This window comes from Schistocerca serialis, chromosome 4 (genome assembly GCF_023864345.2).
Source record: "Schistocerca serialis cubense isolate TAMUIC-IGC-003099 chromosome 4, iqSchSeri2.2, whole genome shotgun sequence".
Lineage (NCBI taxonomy): Eukaryota > Metazoa > Arthropoda > Insecta > Orthoptera > Acrididae > Schistocerca > Schistocerca serialis.
Genome location: NC_064641.1, coordinates 944,287,917 through 944,304,971, shown reverse-complemented (window position 1 = coordinate 944,304,971; position 17,055 = coordinate 944,287,917). Strand labels below are relative to the sequence as shown.

The 17,055-nt window shown below is 44.0% G+C and overlaps 1 protein-coding gene across 3 annotated transcripts in view; it reads left to right on the top strand.

Annotated features, from left to right (window-relative positions):
- LOC126473599 (activated Cdc42 kinase Ack) overlaps positions 1 to 17,055 on the top strand; it is a 516,119-nt gene that overhangs the window by 209,090 nt on the left and 289,974 nt on the right. For all 3 annotated transcript variants that reach the window (XM_050100753.1, XM_050100752.1, XM_050100754.1), the window contains one exon: positions 3,687 to 3,850. In XM_050100753.1, the coding sequence (XP_049956710.1) occupies positions 3,687 to 3,850 (164 nt within the window). The remainder of the gene's footprint in view (positions 1 to 3,686; positions 3,851 to 17,055) is intronic.

Sequence of the window (17,055 nt, the reverse complement as noted above, 5' to 3'; positions counted from 1 at the left end):
GCACTCCCAGGAGAGGCTTTCGATGGAGACCATTGAGTGGTGGTGGCAAAGATGAGATTTGATGAATTGAAAGACAAAGGAAGAAAGGGAAAGGAAAATAAAAGTGTGGAAACTAAAGGATGGCATGGTACAAGAAAAGTTTAAGGAGTTACTTAAGCGTAAAATCCCAACACCAAGTATGGCAATTTGGAAGAGGAATCGGGTAAGTTCAAAGAAGTGTTTGTAAGCTTTGCTGAGAAGACCTGTGGCAGAGTTTCTGGAAGGGTAAAGGAAAATGTGACACTATGGTGGAATGAGAGGGTGAAGGAGGCAGTAAAAGGAAAGAAGAAAGCCTGGTATGAATGGGACAGAGACTGAACAGCTAAAAGTAAAATGAAATACCAGGATTATAAAAATAAGTGTGATAAAATGGTAGCAGAAGAAAAGAGGAAAAGCTGGGAGAAATTCACCTGAGAGTTGGAGAAAGACATCACTAGTGGTAAGAGGATGATATATGTAATTACAAAGAGTATGAGGAAGGAAAAAAACATCCACAAAGGTAGTGAAAGGGGAAAGCAGAGAGCTATTAATGCATCCAGAGGAGATAAGGAAAAGCTGGAAAGAGTATTTTGATAAATTACTAAATGTGAAGAACGGCAATGGAAATGGAATAGAAGTACAGCAGGGGGGGGGGGGGGGGGGGCAGGGGTCTGGAAGAAGAGGAGGATATAACGATGTTAGAAGTGGAACTAGCTCTGAGAAAAATGAAAACAGGAAAGGCACCTGGGATAGATGAAATTACTGTGGAGATGATAAAGGCAGCTGTACTAGTTGGGCTACAATTACTAATAAGATGCATTTGGACCCTTAAATTTGTACCTGAAGAATGGGGAAAGGGAATAATAATCCCAGTTTTCAAGAAGGGTGAGAGGAAAGTATGTGACAACTACTGAGGGATCACACTCATATCCCAAATAGCAAAAATAATGGAGAGGATACTGGAAAGAAGAGTGAGAGAAAAAGTGGAAGGCTGTTAGAAGAGAAGCAGTATGGCTTTCGTCATGGTAGATCAACAGTGGACCCAATATTTAGAATGGGACAGTTGATAGAAAGACATTGGGAGTGTGGGAAAGATCTGGTGATGACATTTCTTGACCTAGTGAAAGCATATGACAGTGTTCCCAGGGAAAAGGTATGGGCAACCTTGAAGAGAAAGGGAGTTGGAAAGCAGATACTTGAAGTCATCCAGGCAATGTATGAAAAAAGCTCTAGTTGTGGGCAGACATCAGTTGGGAGAACTGAATGGTTTAAGAATGTTACGGGACTAAGACAAGGAAGTGTGATATCACCACTGCTACTTATAATGGTGATGGATGAAATAGTCAGAGAGATAGAGGAAGGGGCATGAAGCTGTTACTACTTGCTGATGATATTGTGGTGTGGGGAACAAGCAGTAAGGAGGTACAAAAACAGACAGGCATCCTAAATGATAAGGTCGAGAAATATGGAATGAAATTTAGTGTGGAGAAAAGCAAGACCATGGTTGGTAACCAGAGGGGATAGAGAGGGCAAGGGAAAAATTCATATTAAGGAACGGGATACTGAAAGAGAGGACAACTTTAAATATTTGGGAAGTGTGTTAATGGGGAATGCTCATTTGGAGACAGAAATTAGCAAAAGAATACAACAGAGTAGTACAATTTACCAGTGTGTGAGGGGCTTGGTGTGGGGAAGGGAAGTGCCTCTGGGGTGTAAGCTGGTGCTATACAAGACTTACTTCACACCCATACTAATTTATGGCTCAGAGACTTGGACTATGACTAGAAGGTAGGAGAGTAGGATACAGTCCAGTGAAATGAAGTTTCTGAGAAGTATGCTAGGGAAGACAAGGAGAGACAGAGTGAAAAATGAAGATGTTAAGAAGGAAATTGGAGTGGAGAAGTTGACTGAGAAAATTGAAAATAATAGATTAAAATGGTTTGGGCATGTGAGGAGGATGGGAGAGGGAAGAATACCAAGAAGAATGATGGAGTTCAAGATTGAGGGCAAGAGGCCAAGGGGAAGACCGAGAACATTATGGATTGATACAATATAGATGAGTTTAAGGAGGAGAAACCTGCTATGGAACCAAATTCTGGAACAAGAATGGTGGAAAGACAGAGTAAAGTGGTGAAGTACCAATTATACCCCCAACCCAACCAGTTGTTGGACAGAGGGGAAACGAAGATGATGATGATGATGATGATGATGATGATGATGATGAATTAAGGGCTCACACTCAAGGGTTTCCTTGTGAGTCTTGCCAAAACAATCTCACGTGCAACTTCAATTTTTATGTCGGTGGGATTGAGTTTTTTGTATACGGTGGCAAATACACTAGCTCAGTATGCCATCTCCATTTCACATTAGCCTCCATTTCACTTCAGTTGCACATTTGAACTGCCAACAATTAATAGACCTCTACCCTTTGGCATTTGCCCTCTCTTGACGTGGGACAAAACACGTTTTCCCCAAAACAGGTGAAGTGAGTCCTACTGGCTCAGTTTGTTTCAGTGAAAGAGAGCACTTTGAACTTGTCAGTTAGAAGGGTCGGTATAACACATTAAGCCCTGCCTGGTCCCTGTTCACTCTATACAGGATTGCTAGATCTACCATTCAGTTGCCACTCACAGCCAAGTGGATGAGTAGCGATGGATCATCACGTACTTTCTGCAGAGAAAACAGGATGCACAGGAAAGGATAGTACTTAAGGTACCTTTAGTACTAGTTCCACAGACACATGGCTCTTAGGAGTTCTTCCAACACACCAATTAGCACCAGCTGCCAATTGTTTGACTATAGTCACGGTGATTCCCAGCTGCTTATGAATTTCAACCAACTCATTCCATGTCAGGGAACAGCATTCAGAGAGGGGGGGGGGGGGGGGGGGATGTATTTTGGCTTGTACCATGTATTATGGGACAGTGAACACACAACTTGAACTATGCGTACTGATTATTTTTTAATCTGTAGAGCTAAAAAATTACTAATTCCTTATAAGAACTGAACCATAACACAGACTGAGATTTCAATTAAGGAAATAGAAATTACAATTTTCTTAAAACTTTGTGAGGTTAATTATAGTTGTTAGAAAACATGAAAATAAGGTTAATTTACAATTTAACAGAAAACTAGATGTAACACAATATGTTGTTACAACATTTGCTACAGAAACTAAATCACAGATGCTGATTTACTACAAACTAGGCTATCCACAGACAATAGTCTCAAAAATGTATATTTATTTGTGATAATGTACTATGAAATTTGCGGTGATTTATTCTTTGGCAGTAATATGGTGATTAAAATGATGTAGCAAAGGATTAGAAATTTAAAAAAAAAATTAAGTAATTGTGTAAAAGTAATGATGAAACATTTGGGATTTGAGCCCACAATATTCAACATACTAATGTAACGACAAAGCTGTGGTTCCATTCCAAACTTCATGCTATTTTTAAGGCTCTAGAGGATGGCAAGAAACTATTCAGTTCCTTTTCGTCTGTGAATAATATTTGGAAATAACTGAGTGCTACTGACTGTAAAGATGGCCTGCTGAGTTGCAAGGAAGGACCAATCACTTGCACTATACATATTTTTGGGTAATTTAGAGAATTTAGTGGATTAATTTTGTTTTGTTGTATATGATATACAGGTAATTAATTTTGCAGACACGTGGATGTTTGGTGTGACTTTGTGGGAAATGCTGACTTTCGGAGAGGAACCCTGGCCGGGCCTGGATGGTGCGCAGATTTTGCGCAGAGTGGACCGTGAGGGTGAGCGGCTGCCGCAGCCTAATGCGTGCCCCCCAGAAATGTATCGCCTGATGCTCCAGGTACACTGCCTTCAAACTGTAAATAACAACTGCAAGGTGAACAGGTGTAGATTTTAGTGTACATGCTAATTGTTTTCACCCACTTTCTTGACACTGCAGCAATACTAAAAGTTACATGCAGCTCTGGATATTCTGTCTGTTGTGCTGCAATAACAAAATAGGATACTTTTGGATTTATGTTCTCACAAATTGTACAGTTTATGATGGAACCTTTGAAAAGTGGTGCCTCATAGTTTATAATTTATATAGTGCGACATGACTTTACAGCCTCACAATGGTACTGTTTTTGACATTTCTATGAAACAGTGATGTATCACTGAGAGTATAAGGTAAATAGATGAAAGTAGAACAATCTCTTTCCAAAATAGAGAGAGAGAAAAATACCATTTACTGTGAATGTAATAACAAAACTATAATAAATGCTAGATGGCAATTCTGACAGAGAGACACCACTAGCTTTTGTGCTACTGACCCCTTCCTTGTTTAACTCTCTTTGTCTCAATAATGTGAAAATAAACATAATTTCAAACTTTTTCTTAAAAGTAATCTTTATCATCATAATAAGCAACAAATACAAGAAGAAATTGGCAAAAACAAACCCATAATAGAATTAAGAATGAGGTTTTACTTTGGAACTGCTAGGACATGCGGTTTTCATCCACTTTCTATAAAGAATAACATGGAGGTTTCAGGCAGATACCACTGGGTACCCAGGTACATCCTTTCACACACATATCTAAATACATCATTCATTCATCAGGTTATTTAGTACTCGTCAAGAAAGAAAACTTTCAGGAGTGTTGAATGGATCAGCCCACATGCTTCAAATTTTATTTTAGCCTCTTGTGAAATCGAAGAATTCTTCGTAGTATGAATAAAAGCTAATAGGCCAGAATTTGTCTATTAAAAGTAGTGTAAGAAAGGCCACATGATGAAAATTCAGTGAGTAATGTGCAACATGTTACAACTAACAAACGAGTTGTGAAACACTCAACTACTTGGCTGATTGTGTGTATGATCTTAGTAGTATAATCTTCCTCCACAGCGAATTGTCGTATTTGTAATTATCAATATGAAAAGGTGCTGTTAAAGAAGTAGGACTTCAAAGCCTTCTTCTGAGAATTGAACTAACTAGATATGAGTTGATTTGTTGCTATATTTGTGTACACAAAACACATTGCTTCACAGTATAAGCTACTGAGTTACAAGAAACTGCAAACAAACACCATTATTGCTGACTTCAAAGCGGATATAAAACACCATGTTAGAATTCAGTTTTAAGACAGAAAATCTGTATGAATGTGAGTGATTGTGATGGTTTTAACAGTAGTATGGAAAAGATGCTATCCATTCTATAGTGGGAAATACTACCAGGCAGCATGACACACACACACACACACACACACACACACACACACACACACCTACACCTACATTACAGTATTCACCCACCAACTGTGTTCAAAGAGTGTGTCAGTAGTGGTCTAGGTTTTACTGGACCGAGTGGGGCAGTGCAGTGGTTAGCACACTGGACTTGCATTTGGCCCTTTGCAAGTATGTGTGTGGCGCGCACGGGGCCCTGAGCTATTGCAGCCTCCTTTCCTTTCCTTTCCTTTGAAAGCTGCATTACCATCCCTCTTCCTCTTCCTCCCTCTCCTTGCTCCTTTGTCCCTGGCCCCTCTTTTCCCTCTTAGTGGACTTCTTTATGTCGACCTGGCTATCCTCCTGGCTTTGTTTTGGTCTGTGCTATTGTTTAGTTTGCTGTTTCTACCTCCTTTTCGGTGTTTTTGGTCCCCTTGGGGTCTGACCTCCATTTCCAAAAATTTTCCGTTCAGTGTGAGCCATTTGGGGATGAGCTTCCGTGGTGCAGGTTCCTCTCCCCCTCCCCTCCCCTCCCCTCCCCTTTCCTTTCCCTTTGCACCCTGGTGCCCCTCCTGCTAGGTCACCAGCAAGGTAGCCAGTCCGTGTGGTGGGGCTGTTAAGTACCCACTTGGCTGAGCTCCCTGAAACCACAGGGATCACACTGCTAGTACCTGACCTGTTAACTCCTCGTGTATGCACAGGAGTTGGTGCTCATCATTTTCTGGCACCAGAACTCCCGGCAATGACCACCGTGCCAGATGGCCCTTGCTGTGGCTGGGTGGCGCCCATGGGGCGGGCCCCTGATCAGAGTGGGTGGTACTAGGGTGGATGCCTTGCGCGTGAAGCGACAAAAGCTTCACCATCCTGGCCATTCTGTGGCCATCTCAAAGAGTGGTAGCAGACGTGACGCTCCTCCTTCTGATCCTTTGGCCTTCCCCTCCCTGGCCACCCCCTGGGAGGAGGGGCAAGCTTGCCAGCTTGGGTTGAAACCTTTTCCTTGGTACCTGGTTTGTACCAGGACAGATGGAGGTAGCTTGCCATGACCAAGCCTTTGTTTTTCATGGAGACAATTGAAGATAAGTATGGCAAAGTTGAATTGATGAGTAAAATGCGGTCCGGTGCTTTGCTCATCGAGACATCTTCTGCCGCCAAATCTGACGCCCTGTGTGCTTGTGACCATCTCGGTGACGTCCCATTCTCTGTCTCGCCCAACCAGTCTTTGAACTCAGTACAGGGCATTATTTTCTACCGAGATCTTCTTCTCCAAACTGAGCTCCGTGCTAACCTCAAGCGGCAAGGGGTTTGTTTTACCTGCTGTGTGCAGCGAGGCCCTCCAAACAATTGCACTGCTACAGGCGCCTTTATCCTGGCCTTTGAGGGGGATGTCCTCCCAGAGAAGGTCAAGGTAATGGTGTATCGGTGTGATGTAAAATCTTATATTCCACCACTGATGAGATGTTTTAAATACTTAAGGTTTGGACACACGTCTTGCTGCTGCACCACTGATCCCCTCTGTGGCGACCGTGGGTGCCCCCTCCGTGAGGGGAGTGCCTATGCTCCCCCGCCAATATGTGTAAATTGTAATGGACAGAATTCTCCACACTCACCTACATGCCCGGTGTTTGTGTAATAAAGAAGGATTCAAGAGTACAAAACCTTAGATCTGCTCACCTACACTGAGGCTCGTCAAAAATATGACCGGCTCCATCCCGTGTCTATGACCTCTACTTTTGCTTCTATTACATTCATTCTCCCGTCTGCACCCTCCTCTTCCCAGCCCCACCCCATTCGTCCCATGCCTTCAGCCTCCTCCTCCTCCTCCCCCCTCTCCCACTCCCCCTTCGGGTGCTGCTCCCCCTCCCCCACCAGAGAAGTGCCCCCCCTCCCCCACCAGAGAAGTGCTCCCCTCCTTCAGCAGCCGCTGGTACTGGAGCTCCCTCACAGGACTCCTCTTCCCAGCACCCCTCTGAAAGGCGATCTGCTGCTCCACATCGGCAGTGTGATCTGCGGCTGGTGGGTGCCGAGATTGCCCGGTGTAATTCCGTGCCTGCCCTCACTGCAGTCTGCCCTTCTCTTCCTTCCCAAGAGAAGAAGTAGGAACCGAGGGCGAGGCCCCTCTGGTACCCCCTGAGGTGCGGCCTTCTCCTCCTACAGTCAATGAACTGACAGTCTGACCCCACCTTTACTGATATTACCCCATCATTGTCGGTGACAGATAGCGACTCGGTGGCACGATCGACTCCGGTCCAATCACTTCCACTTTGGACTCTGCCTTGAGAATCCTCCAGTGGAATTGTAATGGTTATTTGCATCACCTTCCAGAGTTGCAGCCTCTTCTTACCTTCTACTCTGCCACTTGTATTGCGTTCCAGGAGACCCATTTTGTCAATTCTTACTGACCGACCCTCCGTGGGTTCCACACTTTGTCGGAACTGAATTGGCCCCTTGCGGGCTTCTGGTGGTGTTTGCACCTTGGTCCGCAAGGACATTGTTAGAAAATGGGTTCCCCTCCATACCACTCTGGAAGCCATTGCTGTCAGGATCCATCTTGCCACTCCAATCACAATCTGTAATCTTTACCTCCCACTTGACTGGCTGCCCACATCCCATGCCCTCACCACTCTTCTTCAACAACTCCCTTCTCCCTTCCTGTATGCCCACAACCCTCTTTGGGGTAGTCATATGACTACTGCCCTGGGCAGGACAGTAGAAGCTGTACTGGCAGGGCTTGACCTCTGTTTTCTAAACACAGCTCTTTCTCAACCATTGACCTCTCCATTTGCAGTCCCGGCCTTCTTCCCTCCACTGAGTGGGGCGTCCATGATGACTTACGTGACAGCGACTATTACTCAGTTGTTTTGACCTTCCTTCAGTGTCTCTCACTCCGTCACCCTCCCAGGTGGGCCCTATCTAAAGCCCGGTCCACACGTGACGATCTGTCTGCGCAGACATCGGCGCAGATGTCTCTACCTGCAAAAGACCGCTGCAAATGTGGTGTGTTCACACGACACAAACCCCAATCTACTACTCGCCCGCCATCTGTCGGTGTAGAAAAGAAATATCAGTGGCAAGCGACTACGCTCCCTGTAAACTTCAAAAATGTGATTCAGTTATTTTGAAATATAGAAATGGAGGAAGTTCTGTTGTGGTCTCTGTTCGCAACTTGTGTTGCAAAAAACATTCAGACCAACTGCAGGAAACAGAGAAAGCGGTCAAAATGGTGTAGACAGTGGCTGCTAAAGCGAAAGCAGTTTTCTCACGTAAATTTGCTGCAAGAGTTCCAGGACGAACCTGTTTTGTTTTACATTACCTCGTGTTCCATTTCGTCGCACATTGACACTCCAATTTCATCTTCAATTGTACTCCTGCTTGGTCTTGGCGTTTCTTGATCTCCAAGAAAGCCAAGAAGATCAAAACACCATAACGTTGGCTCGTATACTTGATCTACACCTACACCAGATCTTCCAGATTTCTGAACTTTGGATAACTCTTTTCGGTAAACAGTTTGCTGACAGACTTAATTTACTTGACTTGCGTTCATGAACTCATCCTTCAGGACAGCATAAATAGCTTCACATGTGTTGGGTATTATTTCACTCAACACTTGTTTCGATATTGCAGATGAAAATTCCAAATCCTTGTAGCTCCTTCCTGTTGCTAGGAATCTTAATGTTACCGCCAACCGTTCGTGAGGAGAAATTTCCCTTCTCATACAAGTATTTTTTCTCTTAATATGAGGGGTTACAAGCTTTAAGAGATAATTATAAGTTTCGACATCCATCTGCAAATAATTTCTCCAGTTCGCAACGAATTTTTTTTTATTACTGTTTGTCTGTTTGCCGAGGCGTCAACTGCCTGCAATTTTTCAATTAGAGTATTATATGCTGCTGTCTTTTTGTCTCAGTCACTATATTCTTTATTTTTAATCTTCCACAAACATGGGTGGTTTCTATATATTTCAATGAATTCACTTACAAACTCTCGAGAACACTGACGAGTATCAGCCATTTTAATGCCCTGTGCACACAAATACAAACACTTGACTGAGCAAACAGCTGTTTCGCACCAGATTTGCGGTGATCTTCTGTCCACACGCTCCAACTTGTCTGCGCAGATGTGGTTTGAACCCACAGATTTGAGAGGTTTCGCTCAAACCTCCAACTCCAACTTCCAGGTTTGCACACACCTCAGGTTGGTGCAAATCTTCTGTCCACACGCAACGATCTGTCTGCGCAGATGTGATGTGCACAGACACTTGCGCAGACAGATCGTTGCGTGTGGACGGGCCTTAAGGCTGATAGGGATGTCTTCTCCTCTGCTCCCATCCCCCCTTTATTGCCACACAACAGTGTTGATGAATCTACTCAGACATTGACTGGCCCCATCCTTTCAGCAGCTGTTTCAGCAATCCCTTCTACTTCAGGTTCCCCCCCCCCCCCCCCCCCCCATCTGCCCCCCTCCCCCCCTTGGTGGACTCCAGAAATTGCTGTGGCCATAAAAGACTGCCGCCGTGCTCTTCAACACTTCAAAGTGGCACCCTTCTACTGCTCTTCTTCTGGTCTTTAAACGACTGTATGCCCGGGCCTGCTACCTAATCAAATTTCAGAAACGAATTTGCTGGGAACGATGTGTAACTTCCATAGGACCCCACACCCCTTCTTCACAAGTCTGGGCGAAACTCCGGTGAATTTTTGGCCATTGTTCTCCCACCGGGGTTGCGGGAATTTCTGTACATAGTGTTGTCATTACCAATCCAGACTTTGTGGCAGAAAATTTCGCTCAACACTTGCTCAAGCTTCGGCATCGGCTCAGTATCTGCCCACATTCCTTCTCCTGAAAGAGCATTGAGAATGACTGCCTTTGTCTTTTGTTTCTCGCTGCTCAGAGCCATATAATGCCCCATTTAGTGAGTGGGAATTTGCCAGCACCCTCGCCCTTTGTCCTGACACGGCTCCTGGACTGGATCGGATACATAACCAAATGCTCCAACACTTATCGGTGGCTGGCCACTGTCGTATATTGACCCTCTTTAACCGTCTGTGGGGTGAGGGAGTATCTCCTACCCAGTGGCCGGAAAGCATTGTTGTTCCGGTGTTGAAGCCAGGAAAGCCGCCTCTTCAGTTGGATAGCTACCATCCAATTAGCCTTACTAACACCCTCTGCAAGCTCCTTGAATGCATGGTGAGTCGGCGGCTGTTTTGGATCCTGGAATTCTGCGACCATTTGTCATCGTCTCAAAGTGGTTTTCGCTGTGGCCGCTCTACGGTGGATAACTTGGTGCACCTAGAGTCTGCTATCCGGTCGGCTTTTGTCCATCGGCAACACCTCCTTGCAGTCTTCTTTGATCTGCATAAAGCCTATGATACCACATCCTCACCACATGAATGGGGCCTTCGTAGCGCTCTGCCCATTTTTATCCGTAATTTTCTTTCTTATTGCTCTTTTCGGGTCCAGGTTGGCTCCTCCTACGGCTCTCCCCATCGGCAAGAAAATGGGGTTCCACAGGGTTCCGTGCTGAGCCTCTCACTCTTTCTCATAGCCCTTAATGGTCTAGTGACAGCTGTTGGGCCGACAGTGTCCTCCTCTTTGTATGCTAACGATTTTTGTACCTACCTCGCCTCCTCCGTAATGGGTGCTGCAGAATGCCATCTACAGGGGGCAATTTGTCGGGCCCACTCATGGGGTCTCTCTCATGGCTCTCAGTTCTCGGCAGCCAAGACTTGTGTCATGCGTTTCTACCGTCGCTGTACAGTCCATCCCCATCCGGAACTGTTCCTCTATGGCCAGCCCCTCGAGGTGGTGGACACCCATCGCTTTTTGGGTCTGGTCTTCGATGCCCGGTTGACAAGGCTCCCTCACCTTTGCCAGCTGAAGAGGCCTTGCTGGTCCCATCTCAATGTTCTTAGGTGTCTCAGTAATACCACCTGGGGTGCAGACCACTCTGTTCTCCTGCGACTGTGTCGAGTGTTGGTCCAGTCTTGTTTAGACTATGGAAGTCCTGTCTATAGTTCTGTGTCACCTTCGACACTGTGCAGATACTAGACCCCATCCACCACTGTGGGGTCCAACTTACGAATGGTGCTGTCCGCACTAGCCCCGTACTTAGCCTTCTCGCAGAGACGGGTATTCCGCCCCTGCGAGTTTTGCACCAGCAACAGCTGATATCTTATGTGTTCTGCATTCGCTGCACCCCAAAGCACCCTAATTATGGTCTCCTTTATCCAGACATGGAGATCGCCCTGCCACAGCAGCGGCCACGATGTGGGCTTACCATGGCTGTCCGCATTCAGCCACTCTCTTGTGAGCTCCAGCGATTGCCTTTACCACCTCTCTTCTCCGCTCACGCACGTACCCCTCCATGGTGCGTCTCTTGGCCGTAACTCTGTCTTGATCTCTCAATTGATTCAAAGGTTTCTGTCCCTCTGATTGCTCTTCACCACCAGTTCTCCTGTCTCTTCAGTTCCTGTCAGGCTTCAGAAGTGATCTATACTGATGGCTCCATAGTTGCTGGCCGCACTGGTTTTGCTTACACCTATGCATGACACACGGAACTTCGCTCCTTGCCAGATGGATGTAATGTTTTTACTGCAGAATTGGTAGCCATCTTGCGCACACTGGACCATATCTGCTGCTGCTCAGGACTATCCTTCACTATCTGTAGTGACTCATTGAGCAATTTGCACGCTATCAGCCAGTGCTTCCCTCGCCACCCTTTAGTCATCGCTATCCAGGACTCCCTTTCTCTCCTCACTCAATGAGGATGCTCGGTGGTTTTCGTTTGGACCTCATGCCATGTTGGGATTCCTGGGAATGAACTTGCCAATCGACTGGCTAAATTAGCTACTACCAGGCCATCTCTCGCTATTGCCATTCCAGAAATAGACCTTCGCTCGGCATTACGTCGTCAGGGTTTGGGCCTTTGGGATGCCGAAGGGAGCACTCTTTCTTCGCCGAACAAGCTCAGGGCAATTAAGGATTCTACAACTCCATGGCGGTCCTCTGTCGTTCTCTGCCGGCTCCGCATCGGCCATACTTTTTTGTCTCACGGTTATCTCCTCCGTCGTGAGGAGCCCCCTCTCTGTCGTTGTCGATCGATGTTGTCTGTGGCTCACACAGGCTTTCATGCTCCCCCCTTCACCCCGACTGGATTGGCTTCAACTGGGGTTGGTGGTTCACCCCGGCCCTCTGCCTTCCCACTCCTTTTCTCATGAGGTCTGCTATGTCCTGAGCATCTCCCTTGTCTCCTGTGCTTCTTCCTTCATGCCCCTGTCATTAGTCACTTTCTTTCCCTCACCTCGTCTTCTGTCCTTTTCCTTCCTTCCCTGTCAATAGTTTATCATTTTATGAATGTTGTAGTTCCCTCTTTTAATGTGGGATTTTATCGGTTTTAGTTAATCTCAGGTCGGTGGGACTGATGACTGCGTAGTTTGGTCCCTTCTCCAACCAACCAACCAACCAACCAACTTGCATTCAGGAGGAGAACAACTCAAATCCCCATCCGGCCAACCAGATGTAAGTTTTCCATTATTTCTCTAAATCATTCCAGGCAAATGCCACGATGGTCCCTTTGACAAGGCTCAGGTGATTTTTTTTCCCCATTCTTAACACAATCTGAGCTTGTATTCTGCCTCTAATGATCACGATGTCAATGGGACATCAAACACAAACTTAGTTCCTCCCTTAACTCTACAGGTGTGCTATATGCTACAGAAAGTTCCATATTTTAAGCAGTCCTTATACACTCTGTGTTTCGTGAAAGACTGCACATTCCATTACTTCTATTGGTTTTGTTGGTAACGTGTGCAGTTTCTATGTTTACTTAAAAATAATGTTGGGGACAGAAGATAGCTAGTGTGCTGAAATTCGTTTCTAATTTGAGGCAATGGAATAAGAAATTTGTGATGGGTGTGATTATGCCAAGGATCTTGCTTGTTGTATGTGTGAAATGAATTGAAGGCTGATGTGGTAGAGGTGTTGAGAACAGTTGGTGGACAACTAATACATTTATCATGTTAGTGAGTTGGTGTGTGTCCTGTTTGTAGTTATGGAAAACAGTAATGTTAGTGGAGTGTGTTAGACTGCAAATCCAGAGATAAAAATCTCGATCCCTGGACTGTCCTAGGATTTCTCATCACTTATGACTTCCTCTACCTCTCACAGTGATTTGTTGATATGGAAAATGCTAAGTTGCACTGTGGTTCCAAATTAATATTAAACACTAATCACCCAGATTATTGGCGGGGTATGCCAGTTTTAAAGCAAAGGAATTCCACCTCTTATAGGACTGAGCCCATAAAAGCATTGTAGTGTTCAAAATGACCCAGGAATTGAGGATAGATTTGCTTAACTGCAGCTTGCCTGGTCTGAAAATTGGAATTGGATTCTTTATTCACAAATGTCTGGCCTGATCACTTAAAGCAATATAATTCAGTGTTCACAATGACTGGTTTTGGCTTACTGCCATCTTCAGATCTATTATAGAATTAGAAAAATCACTAATAAGTCTTTTCATTCTCATCCTTATGGTAAGTCTCCCCTGACTTGCAGTTCTGGGTGACTTCCCCAAAATCTACCGCTTTTCCTAGCTCCCTCCAGTCCTTTTCCTTCACCTTCTTCCTTCCCCTTCAGCCCTTCTGCCTGAAGAAGGAGCCATTGGCTCAGAAAGCTTGCCAATCACAACAGACTTTTATGTGTGTGTTCTGCCGCCACTTGGCAAGTAGATTTTTTATTTATCCAATTAAATAATTTCAGAAAAATTAGTTCCTTAGATTGAAGGCCAAATATGCAGCAAATCTAAGAATCCATAAAAGAAGGATAAAATGTAAGAATGTGTAGAAAAGGACAGCATACTGTTAAAATATTCTGACAAAAGTATCAGTGTCCTCTAATCTGTACACACAGGTACATAACAAGTGGTAGTGATGGCTCATGTGCATCCTGTATTTCCACATACATGAACTGTAAGCAGTGGAGGATGGAATGCTGAGATATATAATTAATTGGCATCGTAAATTCACTAACTTGGACTAGAATATTGATCATTGTTAATTAAAATGATCTTACATTGTTGAACTGTGTGTCTAACAATAAAACATAAAATAAAATACAATACATAGGATTAAAATCCGTATTTCAAATGCAATTAAATGAATAAAAAGTGAGGAACAATCTACTAATAGAAAACATTCAAGCGTGACAAATTTTAAAAAAAAGACATGGCTTTGTGTGAACATTGAGTAACTGAAGTTATGTAACTATAAATCTTAATGGTCGACAGTGTGTTCAGAAGTCTATCCAACTGGCGCTGCCTCGTGTCCTCTCTGAAATTTTCTGTTTTTTCTGTAGTGATGTGAGCAGGAGGAGGCCATTGGCCAGAGCGTGTAGCTCTGTGTAGAGCCACTATGGCTGTTGGCCCTGTTCATACTGGTGTAGTAACTTCCTCAAGTTAAACTGACTCTGTTCATTAAGCAATAACTCTGATTGCCATTTTCTGTGTATGAAGATCTCTATTTCATGCTGTAGGTTTAATAATTGTCCTTTCAGTGCTGTTTGATACACTTCAGAGTTATCCAACATATTTCCTGATACATGTTTTTCCTCATCCAAATACGTACTGAATGCCATCTTATTTTGGCTATCCATGTATTCTCTGAAGCAAGTCATAAAATTCCTCCCAGTTTGACTAATAGAAATCCTTTCACAGTCCTGGCAGTTAATCCTGAAGACCCCAGGTTCCAAATTTAAAGCTCTTGGAGCCTAAATCCAATTGTACCTTTTGTCTGAAATGCAATTTTAACTTCATTGTAAAGTGCACCATAGTATGACATAACAACAAATCTCTTCTTGTGTGGACATACTCTTCCTCATAATGTACTTTTGACATAAATTTGTTACGTAAGTTTGTCCCATCGTAGTCACTATACCCATTTGCCCTGGCTACTTGTTTCATAATGTTCAGTTCATCTCCTTTGTCATTTCAGTCAACTGGCAACATTAAATCCTGTTAATCATGGTTGTAAAATATGCACATCTCTACTTTTGACAGTGACAGGATTTTGTATTTATGTTGGCTTCAAAAATATGCTAATTTTTTATCTTCCATCCTTTTTACTTAGAATGCCAGACTAGGAAAGCAGCTACTCACCATATAGCAGAGATACTGAGTCGCGATAGGCACAACAAAAAGATCATCATCATCATCATCATCATCATCATCATCATTTAAGACTGATTATGCCTTTCAGTGTTCAGTCTGGAGCATAGTCCCCCTTATAAAATTCCTCCATAATCCCCTATTCAGGGATCATTGGTGCCTCTTCTGATGTTAAACCTGTTACTTCAAAATCATTCTTAACCAAATCCGGGTACCTTCTCCTTGGTCTGCCCCGACTCCTCCTACCCTCTACTGCTGAACCAATGAGTCTCTTGGGTAACCTTGCTTCTCCCATGCTTGTAACATGACCCCACCATCTAAGCCTGTTCGCCCTGACTGCTACATCTATAGAGTTCATTCCCAGTTTTTCTTTGATTTCCTCATTGTGGACACCCTACTGCCATTGTTCCCATCTACTAGTACCTGCAATCATCCTAGCTACTTTCATATCCGTAACCTCAACCTTATGGATAAGGTAACCTGAATCCACCCAGCTTTCGCTCCCATACAACAAAGTTGGTCGAAAGATTGAACGGTGCACAGATAACTTAGTCTTGGTACTGACTTCCTTCTTGCAGAAGAGAGTAGATTGTAGCTGAGCGCTCACTGCATTAGCTTTGCTACACCTCGCTTCCAGTTCTTTCACTATGTTGCCATCCTGTGAGAATATGCATCCTAAGTACTTGAAACTGTCCACCTGTTCTAACTTTGTTTCTCCTATTTGACACTCAATCCGTTTATATCTCTTTCCCACTGACATTACTTTTGTTTTGGAGATGCTAATCTTCATACCATAGTCCTTAAATTTCTGATCTAGCTCTGAGATATTACTTTGCAAACTTCCAATAGAATCCGCCATCACAACTGTCATCCGCATATGCAAGACTGCTTATTTTGTGTTCACCTATCTTAATCTCACCCAGCCAGTCTATTGTTTTCAACATATGATCCATAAATAATATGAACAACAGTAGAGACAGGTTGCAGCATTGTCTTAACCCTGAAACTACTCTGAACCATGGACTCAATTTACCGTCAACTCTAACTGCTGCCTGACTATCTATGCAAAGACCTTTAATTGCTTGAAAAAGTTTGCCTTCTATTCCATAATCACGTAGAACAGATAATAACTTCCTCCTAGGAACCCGGTCATATGCCTTTTCGAGATCTATAAAACATAGATACAATTCCCTACTCCACTCATAACACTTCTCCATTATTTGCCGTAAGCTAAAGATCTGGTCCTGACAACCTCTAAGAGGCCTAAACCCACACTGATTTTCATCCAATTTGTTCTCAACTAATACTCGCACTTTCCTTTCAACAATACCTGAGAAGATTTTACCCACAATGCTGATCAAGGAGATACCTCTGTAGTTGTTACAATCTTCTCTGTTTCCATGTTTAAAGATTGGCGTGATTACTGCTTTCGTCCAGTCTGATGGAACCTGTCCCGACTCCCAGGCCATTTCAATTATCCTGTATAGCCATTTAAGACCTGACATTCCACTGTATTTGATGAGTTCCGACTTAATTTCATCCACCCCAGCTGCTTTATTGCACTGCAATCTATTGACCATTTTCTCCACTTCCTCAAATGTGATCCCATTTCCATCATCATTCCTATCCCATTCTACCTCGAAATCTGAAACATTACTGATCGTATTTTCACATACATTGAGCAACTCTT